Here is a 17,194-nt window from a genome sequence, read left to right as displayed (position 1 = left end):
TCTGTGGTGCTAATCGAAGGCACCGTGGCAGCAGTGAACTATGTAAACATTTAATAACTTGAATAGTACTTATTATTGTTCGACAATAATATTTATTAGTTTGCCATGAACCAGCTTTCGGTTTCTTAGGCCGTCGTCAGCTACTTAAATACGACTGAGTAATGAAACTGTGTTTGATCATCAAGGACCACGTCAGGTTTCTTTGATTGATGTTCATTAACGACCAGAATTTCAGGTAGTTTTTCTCCTTTAGTTCCTTTATGGAGAGAATTTACATTTCACATAATATGAATGACATTCATTCAGATCATGTTCTTTCTTTTTCAGCCTGCAGTACCTTTTATGCTCAGTCAGTCTAGTGGTTATTGCCCTACCTGATGAAGTTACACATAACTTGCCACACGGATTGCAGGAAATTCTATAAATTACACTCTGTTCTTAAGATGGGATCTTATCTTTACTGCTGAACAGAAGGCTGGCAACAGTATTCTTAGAATAAAAAGCTGGAGTATATTTCCTGGAATTTAGTTTCGTGGCAAGAACCTGTGAAATCCTACCCAAATATAGCATCAATGCCTATTTGCTATCAATGTGGTTTTGTCCTGTCTGATAAAGGAAAGCTGTTATCCTCTGTCTCTTCTTTTTGCTGAGTATATCGTCAATCAGTGTAGGATTATAACCATTTCTGTATGCTATTGAATTGAAATTAAAGAAATAGCATACAGTAATGTTTATAATCCTTAATCCACCTCAGACAGCACAAAAACCACGCTGATAGCAAATGGGCCCCAACTCTGTATGTGGGTACGACTTCACAGGTTCTTGCCAAGCAAGGGAGCGTGCCCGCCTTAAATCCCTGCAATCGCACTATCCTCTGTGCCCTCGGTGGCTCAGGTGGATAGAGCGTCTGTCATGTAAGCAGGAGATCCCTGGTTCGAGGCCTGGTCGGGGCATATATTTTCACCTGTCCCCTTTGGTGTATATCAACGCCTGTCAGCAGCTAATGGTACTGATTTAATTGTAATTTCAATAAATATTATTGTAGAACATTAATACGTTGTATTCAAGTTCCAAATATGTCGACGTTCCTCCAAGAGCCGATGGACTATTCAATAGATATTACCTGAACATTATAGATTATTGCGGACCAGCAGCATCGCTTCATGATTGAAGTCTCCCCCTACAACGATGATATTTCCATCAGGATAACTGTCTGTGATCAGACTCGCACTACAGTGGTTTGAGGGGCATTGTAGTGAACTCACACTGATGTCTTGACCAGCGAATGTGCCTAACCTTTACCCACCGGAACACATATAGGGCGCTAGCTGTGTGCCCGTAGTTCACCATTCCGTAATTTGCGGGAATTACTTGACCTGTGCGGAGACATCTGGTGCCATGTAATTCTGGAATCCTGCCAGGGACTTGAAGAATGTATAACAAGCAGCACCTCTGTTGTACTGTGCTTGAAAAGTGGAACAGCACGCTATTAAATACGTGGTGATAATGTATCGGCTAATAACTGAAACTTCGTAATCCGTTAATTTTAAATAGAGTTTAATATATCTTTTGGGGCAGCTCCGCCTCGGAGCCTTTAACTACGAGCTGTGCTTGCTGATAACCAGGGTCACTCCAAAAGAAATGCACACTATTTTTTTTAAATCCATCTTTTATTCTACATGTTTGAAAGTTATACAGTGTGTAGATACATTCTTTAGGAACAATATTCTTATTTCTCCACATAATTTCCATCCCTCTCAACTGCCTCACGCTATCTTGGAACCAGCGCCTGTATACCCGCACGGTAAAATTCTGGACCAATCTATTGGAGCCATTGTTCGGCAGCATGCACAAGGGAGTCATCATCTTCAAACCTTGTTCCACGAAGAGAGTCTTTCAGCTTCCCGAAGAGATGATAGTCACATGGAGCCAGGTCAGGAGTGTAAGGTGGGTGTTTCAGTGTTGTCCATCCGAGTTTTGTGATCGCTTTCATGGTTTTTTGACTCACATGTGGCCGTGCATTGTCGTGCAACGGCAAAACATTCTGCTTTTGCCGATGTGGTCGAACACGACTCAGTCGAGCTTGAAGTTTCTTCAGTGTCGCCACATATGCATCAGAATTTATGGTGGTTCCACTTGGCATGATGTCCACTAGCAAGAGTCCTTCGGAATCGAAAAACACCATAGCCATAACTTTTCCAGCAGAAGGTGTGGTTTTGAATTTTTTTCTTGGGTGAATTTGCATGATGCCACTCCATTGATTGCCTCTTCGTCTGGTGAAAAATGACGTAGCCATGTTTCATCACCTGTCACAGTTCTTCCAAGAAATCCATTTCCACCATTCTCGTACTGTTCCAAAAGTTCGCTGCATACCGTTTTTGTTGTTTCTTTGTGAGCCACTGTCAACATACCGGGAACCCACCTGGAACAAACCTTTTTTAACGCCAACACTTTCAGTATTCTGTAAACACTTTCTTCCCCTACCCCAACGTAGCGTGACAATTCGTCACTGTGATGCGTCTGTCAGCTGTCACAGATTCGTTATCTCTCTGCACATTGTCCGGAGTGTGTGCAGTACGAGGCATGCTACTGCGAGGACAATCTTCAATATTGCCGTGCCCGCTTTCATGACGTAACCTGCTTTCCCACCGACTAACTGTACTGCGATCGACAGTGGCATGTCCACACACCTTTTTCAACCTTTTGTGGATGTTTCCCACTGTCTCGTTTTCATAGCACAGGAATTCTACGACAGCAAGTTGCTTCTGACGAGCGTCAAGTGTAGCAGCCATCTTGAAGACATGCTGTGACGGCGCCACTCACGGGAACAGGTTGAACTATGTTTGAAAACAAGCGGGAAGGATGTATCTACACACTGTAAAACTTTCACACATGCAGATTGAAAACTGTATTTTCACACAAATAGTGTGCATTTCTTTTGGAATGACTCTCGTAGGTGAATACGTTGATCCGCTAGCAGTGTGTACAGTTTTGACGCTACAGGTTTGCGACACTTGCTCTGTGCGATTACCGCATTGTTTCGCGGATTTCGCTGCTGGTACCTACGGTAGGTCTCATGGAGACGGCCATGCGGTAGAAGGTCTCGGCCGCTTGCAAATCTCCGGCGAGTCTGAGGCTGGCGGCGGCGTTCATGGCGTCCTCGTAGGCCAGCGCCTCTGGGGAGAGTGAGGCGGCCCGGGTCAGCGCAGCAGCCGCCTCGGCCGGCCGCTGCTGGCTCAGCAGGAACTGCCCTGCAACACAGACGGGCCGTTTCAGAGACACTCACCAAGACAACAGGTCGTATCGAGAAGCATCCAGCGCATTTTCATCACACTAATGAATCTAACACCAATTCTTTACAGACAAATGGAAAAACTGGTAAAAGCCGACCTCGGGGAAGATCAGTTTGGGCTCCGCAGAAATGTTGGAACACGTGAGGCAATACTGACCCTACCACTTATCTTAGAGAATAGATTAAGAAAAAGCAAGCCTACGTTTCTAGCATTTGCAGGCTAAGAGAAAGCGTTTGACAGCGTTGACTGGAATACTCTCTTTCACGTTCTGAAGGTGGCAGGGGTAAAATACAGGAAGCGAAAGGCTATTTAAAATTTTTACAGAAACCAGATGGCAGTTATAAGAGTCGAGGGGCATGAAAGGGAAGCAGTGGTCGGGAAGGGAGTGAGACAGGGTTGTAGCCTCTCCTCAATGTTATTAAATCTGTATATTGAGCAAGCAGTAAAGGAAACAAAAGAAGAAATAAAAACTTTGAGGTTCGCCGATGACATTGTAATTCTGTCAGAGACAGCAAAGGACATGGAAGAGCAGCTGAACAGAATGGACGGTGTCTTCAAAGGAGCATATAAGATGAACATCAACAAAAGCAAAACGAGGATAATGGAATGTGGTCGAATTAACATGCTGAGGGGATCAGATTAGGAAATAAGATACTTAAAGTAGTAAAGGAGTTTTGCTATTTGGGGAGCAAAATAACTGATGAAGGTCGAAGTAGAGAGGATATAAAATGTAGACTGCCAATGGCAAGGAAAGCGTTTCTGAAGAAGAGAAATTTGTTAACATCGAGTATAGCTGTAAGTGTCAGGAAGTCGTTTCTGAAAGTATTTGTATGGACTGTAGCCATGTATGGAAGTCAAACGTGGAAGATAAATAGTTTAAACAAAAAGAGAATAGAAGCTTTCGAAATGTGATGCTACAGAAGAATGCTGAAGATTAGATGGGTAGATCACATAACTAATGGCTCTGAGCACTATGGGACTCAACTGCTGTGGTCATTAGTCCCCTAGAACGTAGAACTACTTAAACCTAACTAACCTAAGGACATCACACACATCCATGCCCGAGGCAGGATTCGAACCTGCTACCGTAGCAGTCGCACGGTTTCGGACTGCGCGCCTAGAACCGCGAGACCACCGCGGCCGGCCATTACTAATGAGGAGGTATTGAACAGAATTGGAGAGAAGAGGAATTTGTGGCACAACTTGACTAGAAGAAAGGATCAGTTGTTAGGATATATTCTGAGCCATCAAGGGATCACCAATTCAGTTTTCGAGGGCAACGTGGAGGGCAAAAATCGTAGAGGGAGACCAAGAGATGAATACACTACACAGATTCAGAAGGATGTAAGTTGCAGTAGGTACTGGGAGATGAAGAAGCTTGCACAGGATAGAGTAGCATGAAGAGCTGCATCAAGCCAGTCTCTGGACTGAAGATCACAACAACAACAACAATGAATCTAAACATTATCACCACTGCACGTCGAGGGAGTGAATGGCGCCTGGAGCCGCTACGGTCGCATGAGGCAGTACGGAAAGCATACAGCTGGAGCAGACGCGGATGGAGGCTTATTCCACCACGAATGGGAAGGCCTACTTACATACACTGTGGTTAAAAACACCCTGGAATAACTCCCAATATCGTGTTGGACCCCATTTTTTCCGGCATGGTGTAGTCTCAGCAAGTTGTTGCCAACCCCCAGCAATAATATTGAGCCATGCTGCCTCTATAACCGTCTATAATTGCGAAAATGTTTCCGGCGAATCAGTTTGTGCACTGACAGACTTCTCGATGAAGGCTCATAAGAGTCCAATGGAATTCGTGTTGGGCGATCTGAATGTCCAAATCATTCGCTAGAACTGTCCAGAATGTTCTTGAAACCAGTCGCGAATAACTGTCGTCCGGTGACATGGTGCATTGTCATCCATCAAAATTCCGTCGTGGCTGGAAATAGCCTCCAAGTAGCGGAACATGGACCAGAGGACTAAGTCCACTACATGAAAACATGGCCCATACGATTACAGAGTCACCAACAGCCTGCACAGTGACTTGTTGGCAAATTGGGCCTATGGCTTCATGGTGTCTTCGCTTTACTCGAACCCTACCAGCAGCTCTTACCAACTAAAATCTTGACTCATTTGACCCGGTTACGGTTTCCGCTTGTCTAGAGTCCAAGAAATACGGTCACTAGTGCAGGGGACGCGCTGCAGGTGATGTGCCGTTAGCAAAGGCACTCGCGTCGCTCGTCTGCTCCCATAGCCCATTAACGCCAAATTTGACCGTTCTGTCCTAAAGGATACGTTCGTCGTACGTCCCACATTGATTTCTGCGGTTACTTCGAACAATGTTGCTTGTCTGTTAGCACTGACATCTGTACGCAAACGCCACTCCTGTCGGTCGTTAAGTGAAGGCCGTCGGCCACTGATACGACGGTGGTGAAACATAATACCCGAATTTTGGTATTCTCGGCACACTCTTGACACTGCGGATCTCGCAATATTGAATTCACAAACGATTTCCGAAATGGAATGTCCGAAGCGTCTAGTTCCAACTACTATCAATTCCCTTCGTGCGCCCGTAAGAACGCCGGAATCTATATCACATGAATTATCTGAGAACAAATGACAGGTCCGTCAATGCAGTCTCCTTTTATACGAGGGTAATCCCATAAGTAAGGTCTCAATCTGTGTGGCAGTTGGTCACACTGTTATGGAAAGTGATTCACGCGCCGTGTGTACACATGCGCACGCCGCGCTGAGGCGCTCAGTCTTGGCTTGGCAGATGTTGAGAATGGAGCTCCCGTTGGATGTTACCGCCAAGTGTGAATTGCGCGCAGTTATTCGGTATTTGAACGAAAAGGGCACTGCGCCGATTGAAATCCATCGCCAATTGACGGAAGTGTATGATGAGTCGTGCATGGATATCAAAACTGTTCGTAAGTAGTGTAGAGAGTTTCCAGCTGGTTGGACCGAAATTCACGACGAACAAAGGCGTGGGAGACCATCAACTTCTGAGGAGACGGTGTTGAAGGTTGAGCAAAGCACGCGTGAAGATCGGCGGATCACCCTGGATGATCTCTGCACGTTGGTTCCTGAGGTTTCCCGAAGCACTGCTCACAGAATTTTAACGGAAACATTGAACTACCGGAAGGTGTGCGCAAGATGGGTGCCACGCATGCTGACTGAGGACCACATGCGGCAACGAGTTGATGCTTCCCGCGCATTTCTTCACCGTCTTGCAGCCTAACAGGACAACTTCCTGGACTCAATTGTCACGGGTGACGAAACCTGGGCATACCACTTTACACCTAAGACCAAACAACAATCACGCCAGTGGCGGCATCCTTCTTCGCCAAAGCCGCGGAATTTCAAACAAACGCAGTCTGCGGGTAATGTTATGACAACCGTTTTTTCGGATCGGAAAGGGGAATTGTAGGTCGATTTTATGCCCCATTGGGACCACCATTAACGCTGACAGCTACTGTGAGACTGAAAATACTCAAACGGGCAATTCAGAACCAGAGAAGAGGAATGTTGAGCAAGGGCGTATACATTCTCCATGACAACGCTCGCCCACGGATCGCTCGGCATACCATTGCTCTCCTACAACAGTTTCAGTGGAACATAATCACCCACTCACCCTATAGTCCTGACTTGGCACCCAGTGAATATCACCGGTTCCCTAAGTTAAGAGAACATTTGGCCGGAAAGCGATTCAACTCCGACAACGAGGTGAAAGCAGAGGTTCATAGCTTTCTGAACAGCATGGTGGCGATCTGGCATGACATGGGAATACAAAAACTGCCACAACGTCTGCAAAAATGCATCGACAGAAATGGTGATTATGTCGAAAAATAGCTACACTACTGTCTATTAAAATTTCTACACCAAGAAGAAATGCAGATGATAAACGTGTATTCATTGGACAAATATATTGAACTGACATGTGATTACATTTTCACGCAATTTGGGTGCATAGATCCTGAAAAATCAGTACCCAGAACAACCACGTCTGGCCGTAATAACGGCCTTAATACGCCGAGCAATTCAATTACCGAAAATTGTGCGCACGTCGGGTACCGAAAATGTTGACGGATGTGCACAAAACCAAACGTTTAGACAGTGCATTGCCTTTCCTTGAGCGGTACCACAACGACGATGATGATTTCTTAAGCGAAACTGTTACGGGCTATGAATCATGGGTGGCCTACGTCACACCAGAATCAAAGCAACAGTCCATGGAAGTTCAGCAAGGGCATCGTTTTGCTACAAGACCTGTCCGCATGTGGCTAATCAGACCAATGATCTCATCACATCTTTACGATGGGAAACTCTAGATCACCCTACGGACAGCCCCGATCTTACACGCCCTGTGGCTACCATCTGTTCCTGCACTTGAAGAAACACCTGGGCGGTCAGCGTCTTCAAGACGATGACGAAGTCAAAACAGTGGTGATGCAGTGGTTAACAAGTCAGGCGGCAGACTTCTATGAGGAATGTACAACGTGCCTCAATATTGACGGAAATTATGTAGAAAAGTAGATTAAGATACAGGCTTTCACGTAAAAATAAAATTGAGACATATTAGCAAGTCTTTTTTATAAATTGCAGTTTTTTTCAAAGATAATGCCTTTTGCATGCTGCACATAAAATTTATATTTTAATTTATTCATCCAGACGCGTTTCGCCTTTTTTACAAGGCGTCTTCAGTGGGTGTCCTGAAATATGGATGAATAAATTAAGTTAAAAATTTTATGTGCAGCATGCAAAAGGCATTTTCTTTGAAAAAAAGTGCAATTTATATACAACTGCTGCGGAAATGGACACTACAAGAAACTCGTCTTTTTTTAATTTCAAAACGCTATTTACTTAAAATACGCGCCTCGTATTTGCATCGATCTATATCCGAATCCCGCACCAGCTACTGCCGGGTCTGGGTGCTGACGAGTTCTCTCCATTTGGCTGGATCTTCCCACCACTTTTCTTCCTCCACTTGCTGCCAGGTCACACTTCTCCTTTCAACAGATATTCTCACTCCCATTTTCCACCGTGTTCTTGGGCGCCCTCTAGGTCTTTTCCCATCCATCTTTAGTTCTTCCATAATTTTGGGGAGTCTCTGCCCATGCATCCTCTTAACATGCCCATACCATCTTAATCTCTTTCTTTCAATTTCTTCTCTCATACTTTCTTGTTTGAGGTCCTTTCTAATCTCTACATTCCTTACTCTGTCCATTCTTGTTTTTCCCTTAACTGCTCTGAGAAATTTCATTTCCCCTGCTTGCAGTCTGCTCCAGTCCCATTATGTCATTGTCCATGTTTCTCCACCATATATGACAATAGGGATGCAATAATTCTTATACATAAGGAGTTTTGCTCTTTCTGAAACCTCATTATTCCAAATCAGATGTTTTATTGTTTGGTAGAAATTGCCTCCCTTCTCGAACCTCCTATTAATTTCGTTAGTTATTCTTCCACCCCTAGATATTTCACTCCCTAAATAAGTGAAACTTTCTACCACTTTGAGGGGTTCTCCATTCAAGGTAATATTCCTTTCTCCCTTCCAAATACCATTACTTCACTCTTATCTTTATTTATTTTTAATCCATACCTTTTCATTATTTCCTTCCACGCATCAAGCTGTAACTGTACATCTACCTCTTTATCACCCCATATTACCATATCATCTGCAAAAATCATTTTTTTGTCTTTTTCTTTCACTATATCTTTGACTGCCCTATTCATTCCCTCCATCACAACATTAAAAAGTGCAGGAGATAGAATACTTCCTTGCTTAAGTCCTTGTCTTATTTCGAAGTATTCAGAGTTTCCCAATGGTGTTCTAATTCTACAATTGTGGCCTCTGTACATTGTCTTTATAACATTAATGTATCCATCTTCTATATCTATCTTCTTCAGTTCTTCCCAGAGTCTTTCCCTGTCGACTGAGTCAATGCCTGTTCTATGTCTATAAAAACCATTATCACCCTTTTGTTATGCTCCCAACTTTTTTCCACCAGTTGACGGATATAAAATATCAGGTCGATCGTGCTCCTTCCTTTCCTAAACCCATGCTGTTCTTCACTCAGCTCCTTTTCTATCTTTTCACTTATTCGATTTAGTAAAATTCTTTCAAACAACTTGGCTGTATGACTCATGACGGTTATTCCTCTGTAGTTTTTACAAAGTCTTTTATTGCCTTTCTTGAAGATGGGAACAATGTCTCCTGTTCTCCAGTCGTCAGGTATTTTACTATTTCTCCACACGCTTGATAGTACTCTATACAGCCACTGCATTCCCACTGGACCTGCTGCTGTTATCATGTCAACTGATTTTGCATATAATTATTAAACAGTTTGAGTAAGAGCATAGACAGCACAAAGTAACTGATAAAACACACGAATGGTAAAACCTAATAAATTCGTTTCTTGCATGTCATATAGTGCTGCGATTTTAGATGCAAACAGTGAATGTGGTGAAAAGCGCTATAGCATATTTTTTTCTGTTTATGTTCAGTGGTTGGGGGATGCATTGATTGAGCCAGGGACTTAGTTTTCGGAGGATAAGGAGGCATCTAGAAAAAAATTAATTTTTAGCGACAGCGAATTTTAACCGCGCGTGGCTCACTGGGAGCACAAAATTCCCGGTTGTTAGGTCGGACGAACGTCCACAAAATCGATAGTCGTTAACCAGAACATGTGTCATTACACCAGAGAGTTTATCTTACAGTGTCTCGTCGTTAGCCAAGTATGTCGTTATCTGAGTCCGTTGCTAATGAGGGCACGATAGGATCGATCAGAGTGGCCGCACTAACGTTAAATGCGAGCAACTCTGGCGCCACACACGATTAGGGTAACTGGAAGGAAAAACAAAAGTAACAACTTTTAAGCCGTTTGAAATTCGTGCGCGTCGACGTGTGTGTCGCGAAAAGTTATACAGCTACTTACTGTTTCATGCGGGATGTTCAGCATTAGATTAATAACCCACATCAGGAAATTTGACAGAGCTGAAGGTTACAATGCGAAAAACACTCGTCGAAAATTGTGGAATACAGGCGACGTTCAGGCATTATGTAATCCCATTGGTGTTTTTCGTGTTACAGATGTGAAAAAATAAAAAAGACCAGTATGTTATCCGTTAACAGAATGTTACCAGTAACAGCGTCCGATCCTAATGTATACCAGTAATATATTCAGTCCAGTTGTCAAGCGTGTTCTTATTGCCACAACATGTTTCGGGACAACATTATCTCTTTTTAAAGTGATTAAAATTCTTTTATGGCGTTGCGTCTCGTTACAACTTCAAAACAAGCGGCACACGTGTATTGTTAACTCAGGCCACAAAACGTAAAACGTCACAAGCCAAAGCATCCACCGTTTCCGAGAATAGCTGCAGACTAAAAGTCGCTGCCATCACCTTCTAATGATGAAATTTACTTAAAGCCTAACGTCCAGCACCAGCGATACTACTGTCTGTCGTAAAATCTCTGAGAAATGCCCGTCTGATCCTCGCCCATTCTAACTTAAAAGATCAACATATTGTATCAAGTGGCATAGGATTTACGCAAGCTATTTCCGTTCAGACTACACCGTAGAGGCAGTTTTAAGTTAGAATGGGCTAGGACCAGACAGGCGTTTCTCAAAGATTTTATGACAAACGGTTGGTGCTGAGCGTTAGAGATTGAAGTAAATATCATCGTTGTTGGCTGATGGCAGCGGCTTGCATTTTGCGGCTGTACCACGGGAACGGTGGATGAACCGACTTATGGTGTTTTACGTTTTATGGTTTGAGTTGACAATGCACATGTGCAGCTTGTTTTGAAGTTGAGACGAGGCCCAATGGCGTAAAAAAATTTAAGCGCTTGAAAATGGGACTATGTTGTCAGGAAATATGTTGTGGCAATAATCACGCGACTGACAGCTAGACTGAATATTCTCAGTACTGTATGAGTAACAGTTGTATGGTGGCATCACAATCAATATGTTTCTTGCAGGCTGCGTGTCTAACGGCTGCCACGAACAACAACAAATTTTCAGCATTTTATGTAATCACTGATTGAATTTAAAAATTTCAAATGCTGGCATAATCTACTCACTGAGACATATAACCTGAAGTTCAAGGTTTAACACACTAAATAAGGTTTTGAAGACAGAAACTGTGTGCGTCTTGAGAAGCGTAACTCATGGCATGCAAATTGTCCATATTGCATTCACCCAGTATTTGATATTGAGGGCACCTGGCGACTTTCAACAAACTTTAAACATAATTTAAAGCGTTTTCGAAATTTCTTTTCGCTGACAACGGACTCTTATTAATGAAAAGGAAAATTTTATCGCTTCCTACATTTTCGATGCTCATGCAATAAAAATTCAGCGTCAGGCGTCACGTTTTAATTTATTACTTAGTTACTACTGGCTCTATTCACAATTCCTTTAGCAGACAGTATCCTCATATACCAAGGAATGCACCTGCAGGATTATGTCATTGTACGACACATAATTAAGAAGATATGATGCCATGAACATTTAGATGCCTGAAAACCTTGTCTACCTTAAAAAGGAGGGCAGTTTACCCAGAATATACTTATCCAGTGTCTAATAATGAGAGCACTTACCAAATTCCAACATGTTTTATACCTGACAGTTCGAATCTTAGTGGAATCGGGAGGGGGGGGGAGTCTTTTACTTTTTAACGATGGCATAGCTAAAAATAGATGCTCTATCTTTTCATGAATGACTCGATAACGTGAAATAGAAGGCGATTAGTGTGACATTGCGATTTCTGTGGGAGTGATCCACAGTCCACATGAGCACAAACGATGATTTCATACACAAACCAACGCGAGAAGAGCAGCCTGAAGCGTGACGTGGGGTCAGGCGATGCGTGGGTGTTCTGAGATTACTAGACAGGACCATGCGACAAAATAACTAATTCCACAACTTAGTTCCCTCTGAGTCCCTCATTTCACCCAACCACCTACTTACACAGACTTTCTAAAGAGATCGCAGGGTATCAGAAATGTAGACCGGTGATTGTCCATGGGAATTCGTGTTTCGCCTCATTGATTGGCAAGCAAGGTTGTTCACCAGCAGTCAGTATCGTCGCGTTGTTTTCTATGTCTACAAATTCAACAGTAAGGCCTTCAGAGCAGTAGAAAGTTCTTAATTTTTTGTGGTGGTGGCGACAAGATGTCAGCATGACGTAGAAACTGGCAGTTCTCCCAGCAAATGAAAGAGAGAAGTCATCCACACGAACAATAAAAGGAATCCGCTAAATTTTGGTTACACGATGATCAGTCAAATCCAATGGCTCTAAATTTAACTAAACACCTAGGAATTAAAATTAGGAATAACTTAAGCTGATGGACTGTGCGGCTGATCCCGGCGGAGGTTTAAGTCCTACCTCGGGCATGGTTGTGTGTGTTTGTCCTTAGGATAATTTAGGTTTTGTAAGCTTAGGGACTGGTGAGCTTAGCAACAAGGAGGCACGGTTCCACGTGCCACTGGATATTCAACGGCCGTTGAGTAGCATGTCGTAAAAGTACGATTGATTACCCACTTCTATTTCTGCGATTACAGCGCCGTCTGTGGCGAAACGAAGAAAAAGTTTCAGACAAAACGTATGTGGGTTTTCCCGTAGAATCTTAATCCGCAATTAAAAAAGGGGATTCTCATTGATGGTTTCAAAGTTTCCTCCCACGACTAACGTACGGGATGGGGTGGAGGGTTTAGTATCATTGGATGTCATTCTCCGAGACAAACAAATTGAAATTATAACTTTTCAGTGCCTTCAGGTTAAAATGAACACCCTATATAGGTTGTTTGGTTGTTTGGTTTGTTGGGGGAAGGGGAGCAAACAGCGAGATCATCGGCCCCACCAGGTTAGGGAAGTATGGGGAAGGAAGTCGACTGTGGCCTTTCAAAGGAACCCGGCATTTGCCTGAAGCGATTTAGGGATATCACGAGAAACCTAAATCAGGGTGGCCGGACGCGGGTTTGAATCGTCGTCCTCCACAGTGCGAGGCCAGTGTGCTAAATAATGCGCCACCTCTCTCGGTCCCTGTGTAGGAAGTATTCATATCTTAATTTTTATGCACCGCTTATGATTACACTTTGTAAAACAGAAACGTCTGATTTACTTCTAATGCTATCTGTTAAATAGTTTTATAAACACTGTTGGAGAACGGCAATCTTTATTGTTATAAAATTATTTATAAACGGTCTTGCTCGGAGCCGATGTTAACTTCTGATCGGTCTCGGCCTTTTAATAAAGGGCCGTCATCAGTGTAATAACAAAAGTAAAACTGCTACATTACGAGTACATGGAGAAGCCAATGATATAAATTATGCTCTGAACGCTGCATCATTAACCACCTGGATGACGGCGATGGCGCCTGGTCTGCTGCCGAGGCCTCAGTCACTGTAACAGATGCTGATCCTGATGTTGAAGGCCAGCCGGTGTGGCCGTGCGGTTCCAGGCGCGTCAGTTTGGAACCGCGTGACCGCTACGGTCGCAGGTTCGAATCCTGCCTCGGGCATGGATGTGTGTGACGTCCTTAGGTTAGTTAGGTTTAAGTAGTTCTAAGTTCTAGGGGACTGATGACCATATATGTTGAGTCCCATAGTGCTCAGAGCCATTTGAACCATTTTTTTGAACCTGATGCTGAAGGCTAAGCAGCCACGAGTTATATAGGATAGAGAGAGGGTGCTCCAGAGCCTAAGGCATCGCTTCAGCCAATGGGGAACCCCTTACGTATCTTCATTCTTAAATATTTATCTTTTAAACTAATTGTTCATAATATGTGCTACAACCAGTCTCATGAAATGCGTTAAACTTCAGTGCAATTCGTTAATAACTGAGTTCCAGAGCGATGTCTGGAGGAAATAATTAGCACTATAAGATCGTTAATTCTATTGCTACTGTTATTTATTCGTAATAAAAGAAAATGTATGGGGTATTAGTACGAAAATTATACATATTGACTTATTTGTTTTAATGGTCAATTATTTAAAGTCTTAAAAACAATAGAAAACACTAAATGCGTCATTGTATATGTGTGCCATCTCACCAAGAGATGCAACGATCCATTTAGTTTTTTCTAGTATTTTTGAAGACTTTAAATAACCGACTACAGATACAAATAAGTCTATACCTGTATGTATAATTTTCGTGTTAACACGCCATACATTTTGTTTTATTACGAATAAATAGCAGTAGCTATAGAATAACGATCTTATAGTGCTAATTATTTCCTCCAGATATCGTTCTGGACTTCAGTTAACACATTTCATGAGGCTGGCTGTAGCACAAATTATGAACCATAAATGAATATAAACTCGTTTCTTGAGTAGTTAAATTAAGAAGATAAATATTTAAAGATGAAGTCTGAAAAAGATACGTTAGTCGTTACCCTTTGGCTGAAGACGATGCCTTATGCTCTGTAGCGCCCTCTCTGTATCCTATGTATCTCGTCGCTGCTTAGCTTTCAGCACCAGTTACATGGACTGAGGCCTCTATAGCGGGTCATGCGCCATCACCGATATCCAAATGGCTAATGATGCAGCGTTTCAGAGCATACTTTTGCATCATTGGCTTCTCTATGTGATATAGTACTTTTATTTTGTGCAAACTCTAATGGTGGCCCATAATTAAAAGAACGAAACCGGTCAGAAGTTAACATCGGCTGCAATCAAGACTGTTTATAAATAATTCTATCTGTTAAAAATTTACTGTGGAAAACATTGTGGCAGCTTGAGTTTTAAATATGTTAATTTGCATTTTCTCCACAGACTAAAGTATGTGTGATGGATAACACTGAAATCCAAATAATAAAAAAAAGTCATAACGATAGAGATGACGATCAAGTGCGCCGTGAGAATATAGCAATGTTTTAACGATACTTACCGACGTCAGCCAGAGTATATGTGCATCGTGTACGTGTGAATATGGGGCCGCACACGTCTAACGAACATCAGCTTAACGAGGGGAGCACGGAGCGCCAATATCGGCAGGCCGTGGAAACAAAAGTGTCTGACAACAATGGCAGCGCTTGTAATGAGCGGACGGGCGGTTTTTAACGAAGCGGCCCGCGCGCCGCGGCCACTGGATACGGTCGCCCGAGCAACGGGCTGGCGCAGAGGAATTATCGGAGCTCTGTCCGACTGTTGGCCGCGCAGCTGGAAGCTGAGGGCTGAGGACCCTCCACTGGCTCGGTAGGTAGGGCACGTACAACATCTGCTGGCGCCCGCCAGTACTGGGGAAGCAGCTGGTGCGCCGCTGCAGTGACTCGTTCTTCCCCAACCTAGCACGTTTTATGTTGCTATCTATTTAAGGCGCTCAACATAATGGTTGTCACAGTCTTTGCAACTACAGGGTGTACCTAAAGTAACGGAACACTTTCAATAATTTACTGCACAAGAACTAAACATTGTACAGATGTCATACATACTGCATTTTGAAGAGAAACTCTGGAAGTTTGAAATGTCTCTGTGAAGTCGTTTCATAAGACGCTTGTCGAATTCGGTACAACTTATTCACTTCACTACCTGATTTTAGCTCAATTCATGAACTCTTCCAGAAAGACTGAGCACTCAAGTAAGGCCTATTGAATATTATATGTGTGTTTTAATGTGGGGTTTCGGTTTTGTTTTGTGGGAAACGCTGAGTTGGTCATCGTCTGCTGGGAGCAGACGATGTTGGTTCTCGTTCGAAGGAGAGCATAGGATGACCTACTTAGGTTTCCAATACCTGAACAGAGAGGTTTACCCATCTTAGTCGAAGGCTGTTTCTGCGTGAGAGGTTGGTGACGGAGGGCTACCACTCTGGTGGCTTTCGCTACACGGGGAGCTAGGTAATCTCGAAAGAGAAAGCGGCACTCTTCGGTGAATGCTTGGTGAGTACGGATCGTAGCTCTTAAGGGTGCTTTCAGGTGATAGGAAGCAGGTTGAATGAGGACATCGTTGTGTTTAACTATTGAAATACTTAAGAACCTCCGCTTAACTGAAGCGTGTGAAACGAGTTATTTTTCCGAATGTGCCATAATTAAATAGGCGATTTTTGGGTGTTTGACTTAAAAATGTGGACGTTACTTTGTTCATTGTGAACAACTATGAAGTAGAATTTCAAACGGTAAATCTGATTTGGAAAAGCTGGTTAGGACCACTTCAACCGTACGTGGGTGTAATACTGTGTCGAAGCAAGTATGATTTTTAATGATCTTTAATCTTATATTTTGTGGAAGTTGCTTTTGTCTTTGTGAGTCGATTTTGTGCCATGTGTTTGGTAATCAATGACCCTTCTGGTCCACCACGGCACCGCAGTAGGCTTCATTTTAACAGTTTGCTTGTTTAATGAGCTATAATTTCTGCAAGAATATCTGTTCTTTCGTGCGCTTTCTAAAAAGCAGCACAACAGTTTGATTCGGAATGCAGCACCTGCTCTAGTTCGGCCGTTTGCAAGCAGCAGTCGCAGTTAATATGATGAATAATTATCGCGCAACCTTGTGCATTGGTTAAACCTGTGTCCAGAGTAGTGCATGCGTAGAACCACAATGCGAATCCCACTAAGATATGTTTATGGTATGAAGGCAAACGAGATGATAGTATCATTGTCTCCCACCCCCATTTTCTGTGTTTCTTCTTGTTGTAGTTAAATTGTGCTCTGTTACACTCTCACGTAATTCGTACTTAAATATTTCTAGTCAGGCACCAGTTATGTGTAGTTAGGATGTGCAACCAAATACTTAGATACAATAAATAATCTATGTGTAAGATAAATTCTGTGGTGTTGATCTTACCCACTTACTCCGATTTCCAATCCTGAATTAATCAAGTTGCTTAATGCACGACATAGAGTGCTATTTATCTGGCTACTTGAAGAAATCTGCATACTTGTAATTAATTTATTAA

The 17,194-nt window shown here is 43.0% G+C and overlaps 1 protein-coding gene across 1 annotated transcript in view; it reads right to left on the bottom strand.

Annotated features, from left to right (window-relative positions):
- LOC126281582 (protein O-mannosyl-transferase TMTC2-like) overlaps positions 1-17,194 on the bottom strand; it is a 698,078-nt gene that overhangs the window by 11,572 nt on the left and 669,312 nt on the right. Inside the window, exon 13 of the mRNA XM_049980663.1 lies at positions 3,067-3,251. Coding sequence (XP_049836620.1) covers positions 3,067-3,251 — 185 coding nt within the window. The remainder of the gene's footprint in view (positions 1-3,066; positions 3,252-17,194) is intronic.

Source organism: Schistocerca gregaria, chromosome 7 (genome assembly GCF_023897955.1).
Source record: "Schistocerca gregaria isolate iqSchGreg1 chromosome 7, iqSchGreg1.2, whole genome shotgun sequence".
NCBI lineage: Eukaryota > Metazoa > Arthropoda > Insecta > Orthoptera > Acrididae > Schistocerca > Schistocerca gregaria.
Note: the sequence above shows the minus strand (reverse complement) of the source record. Positions and strands in the feature narration are given on the sequence as shown.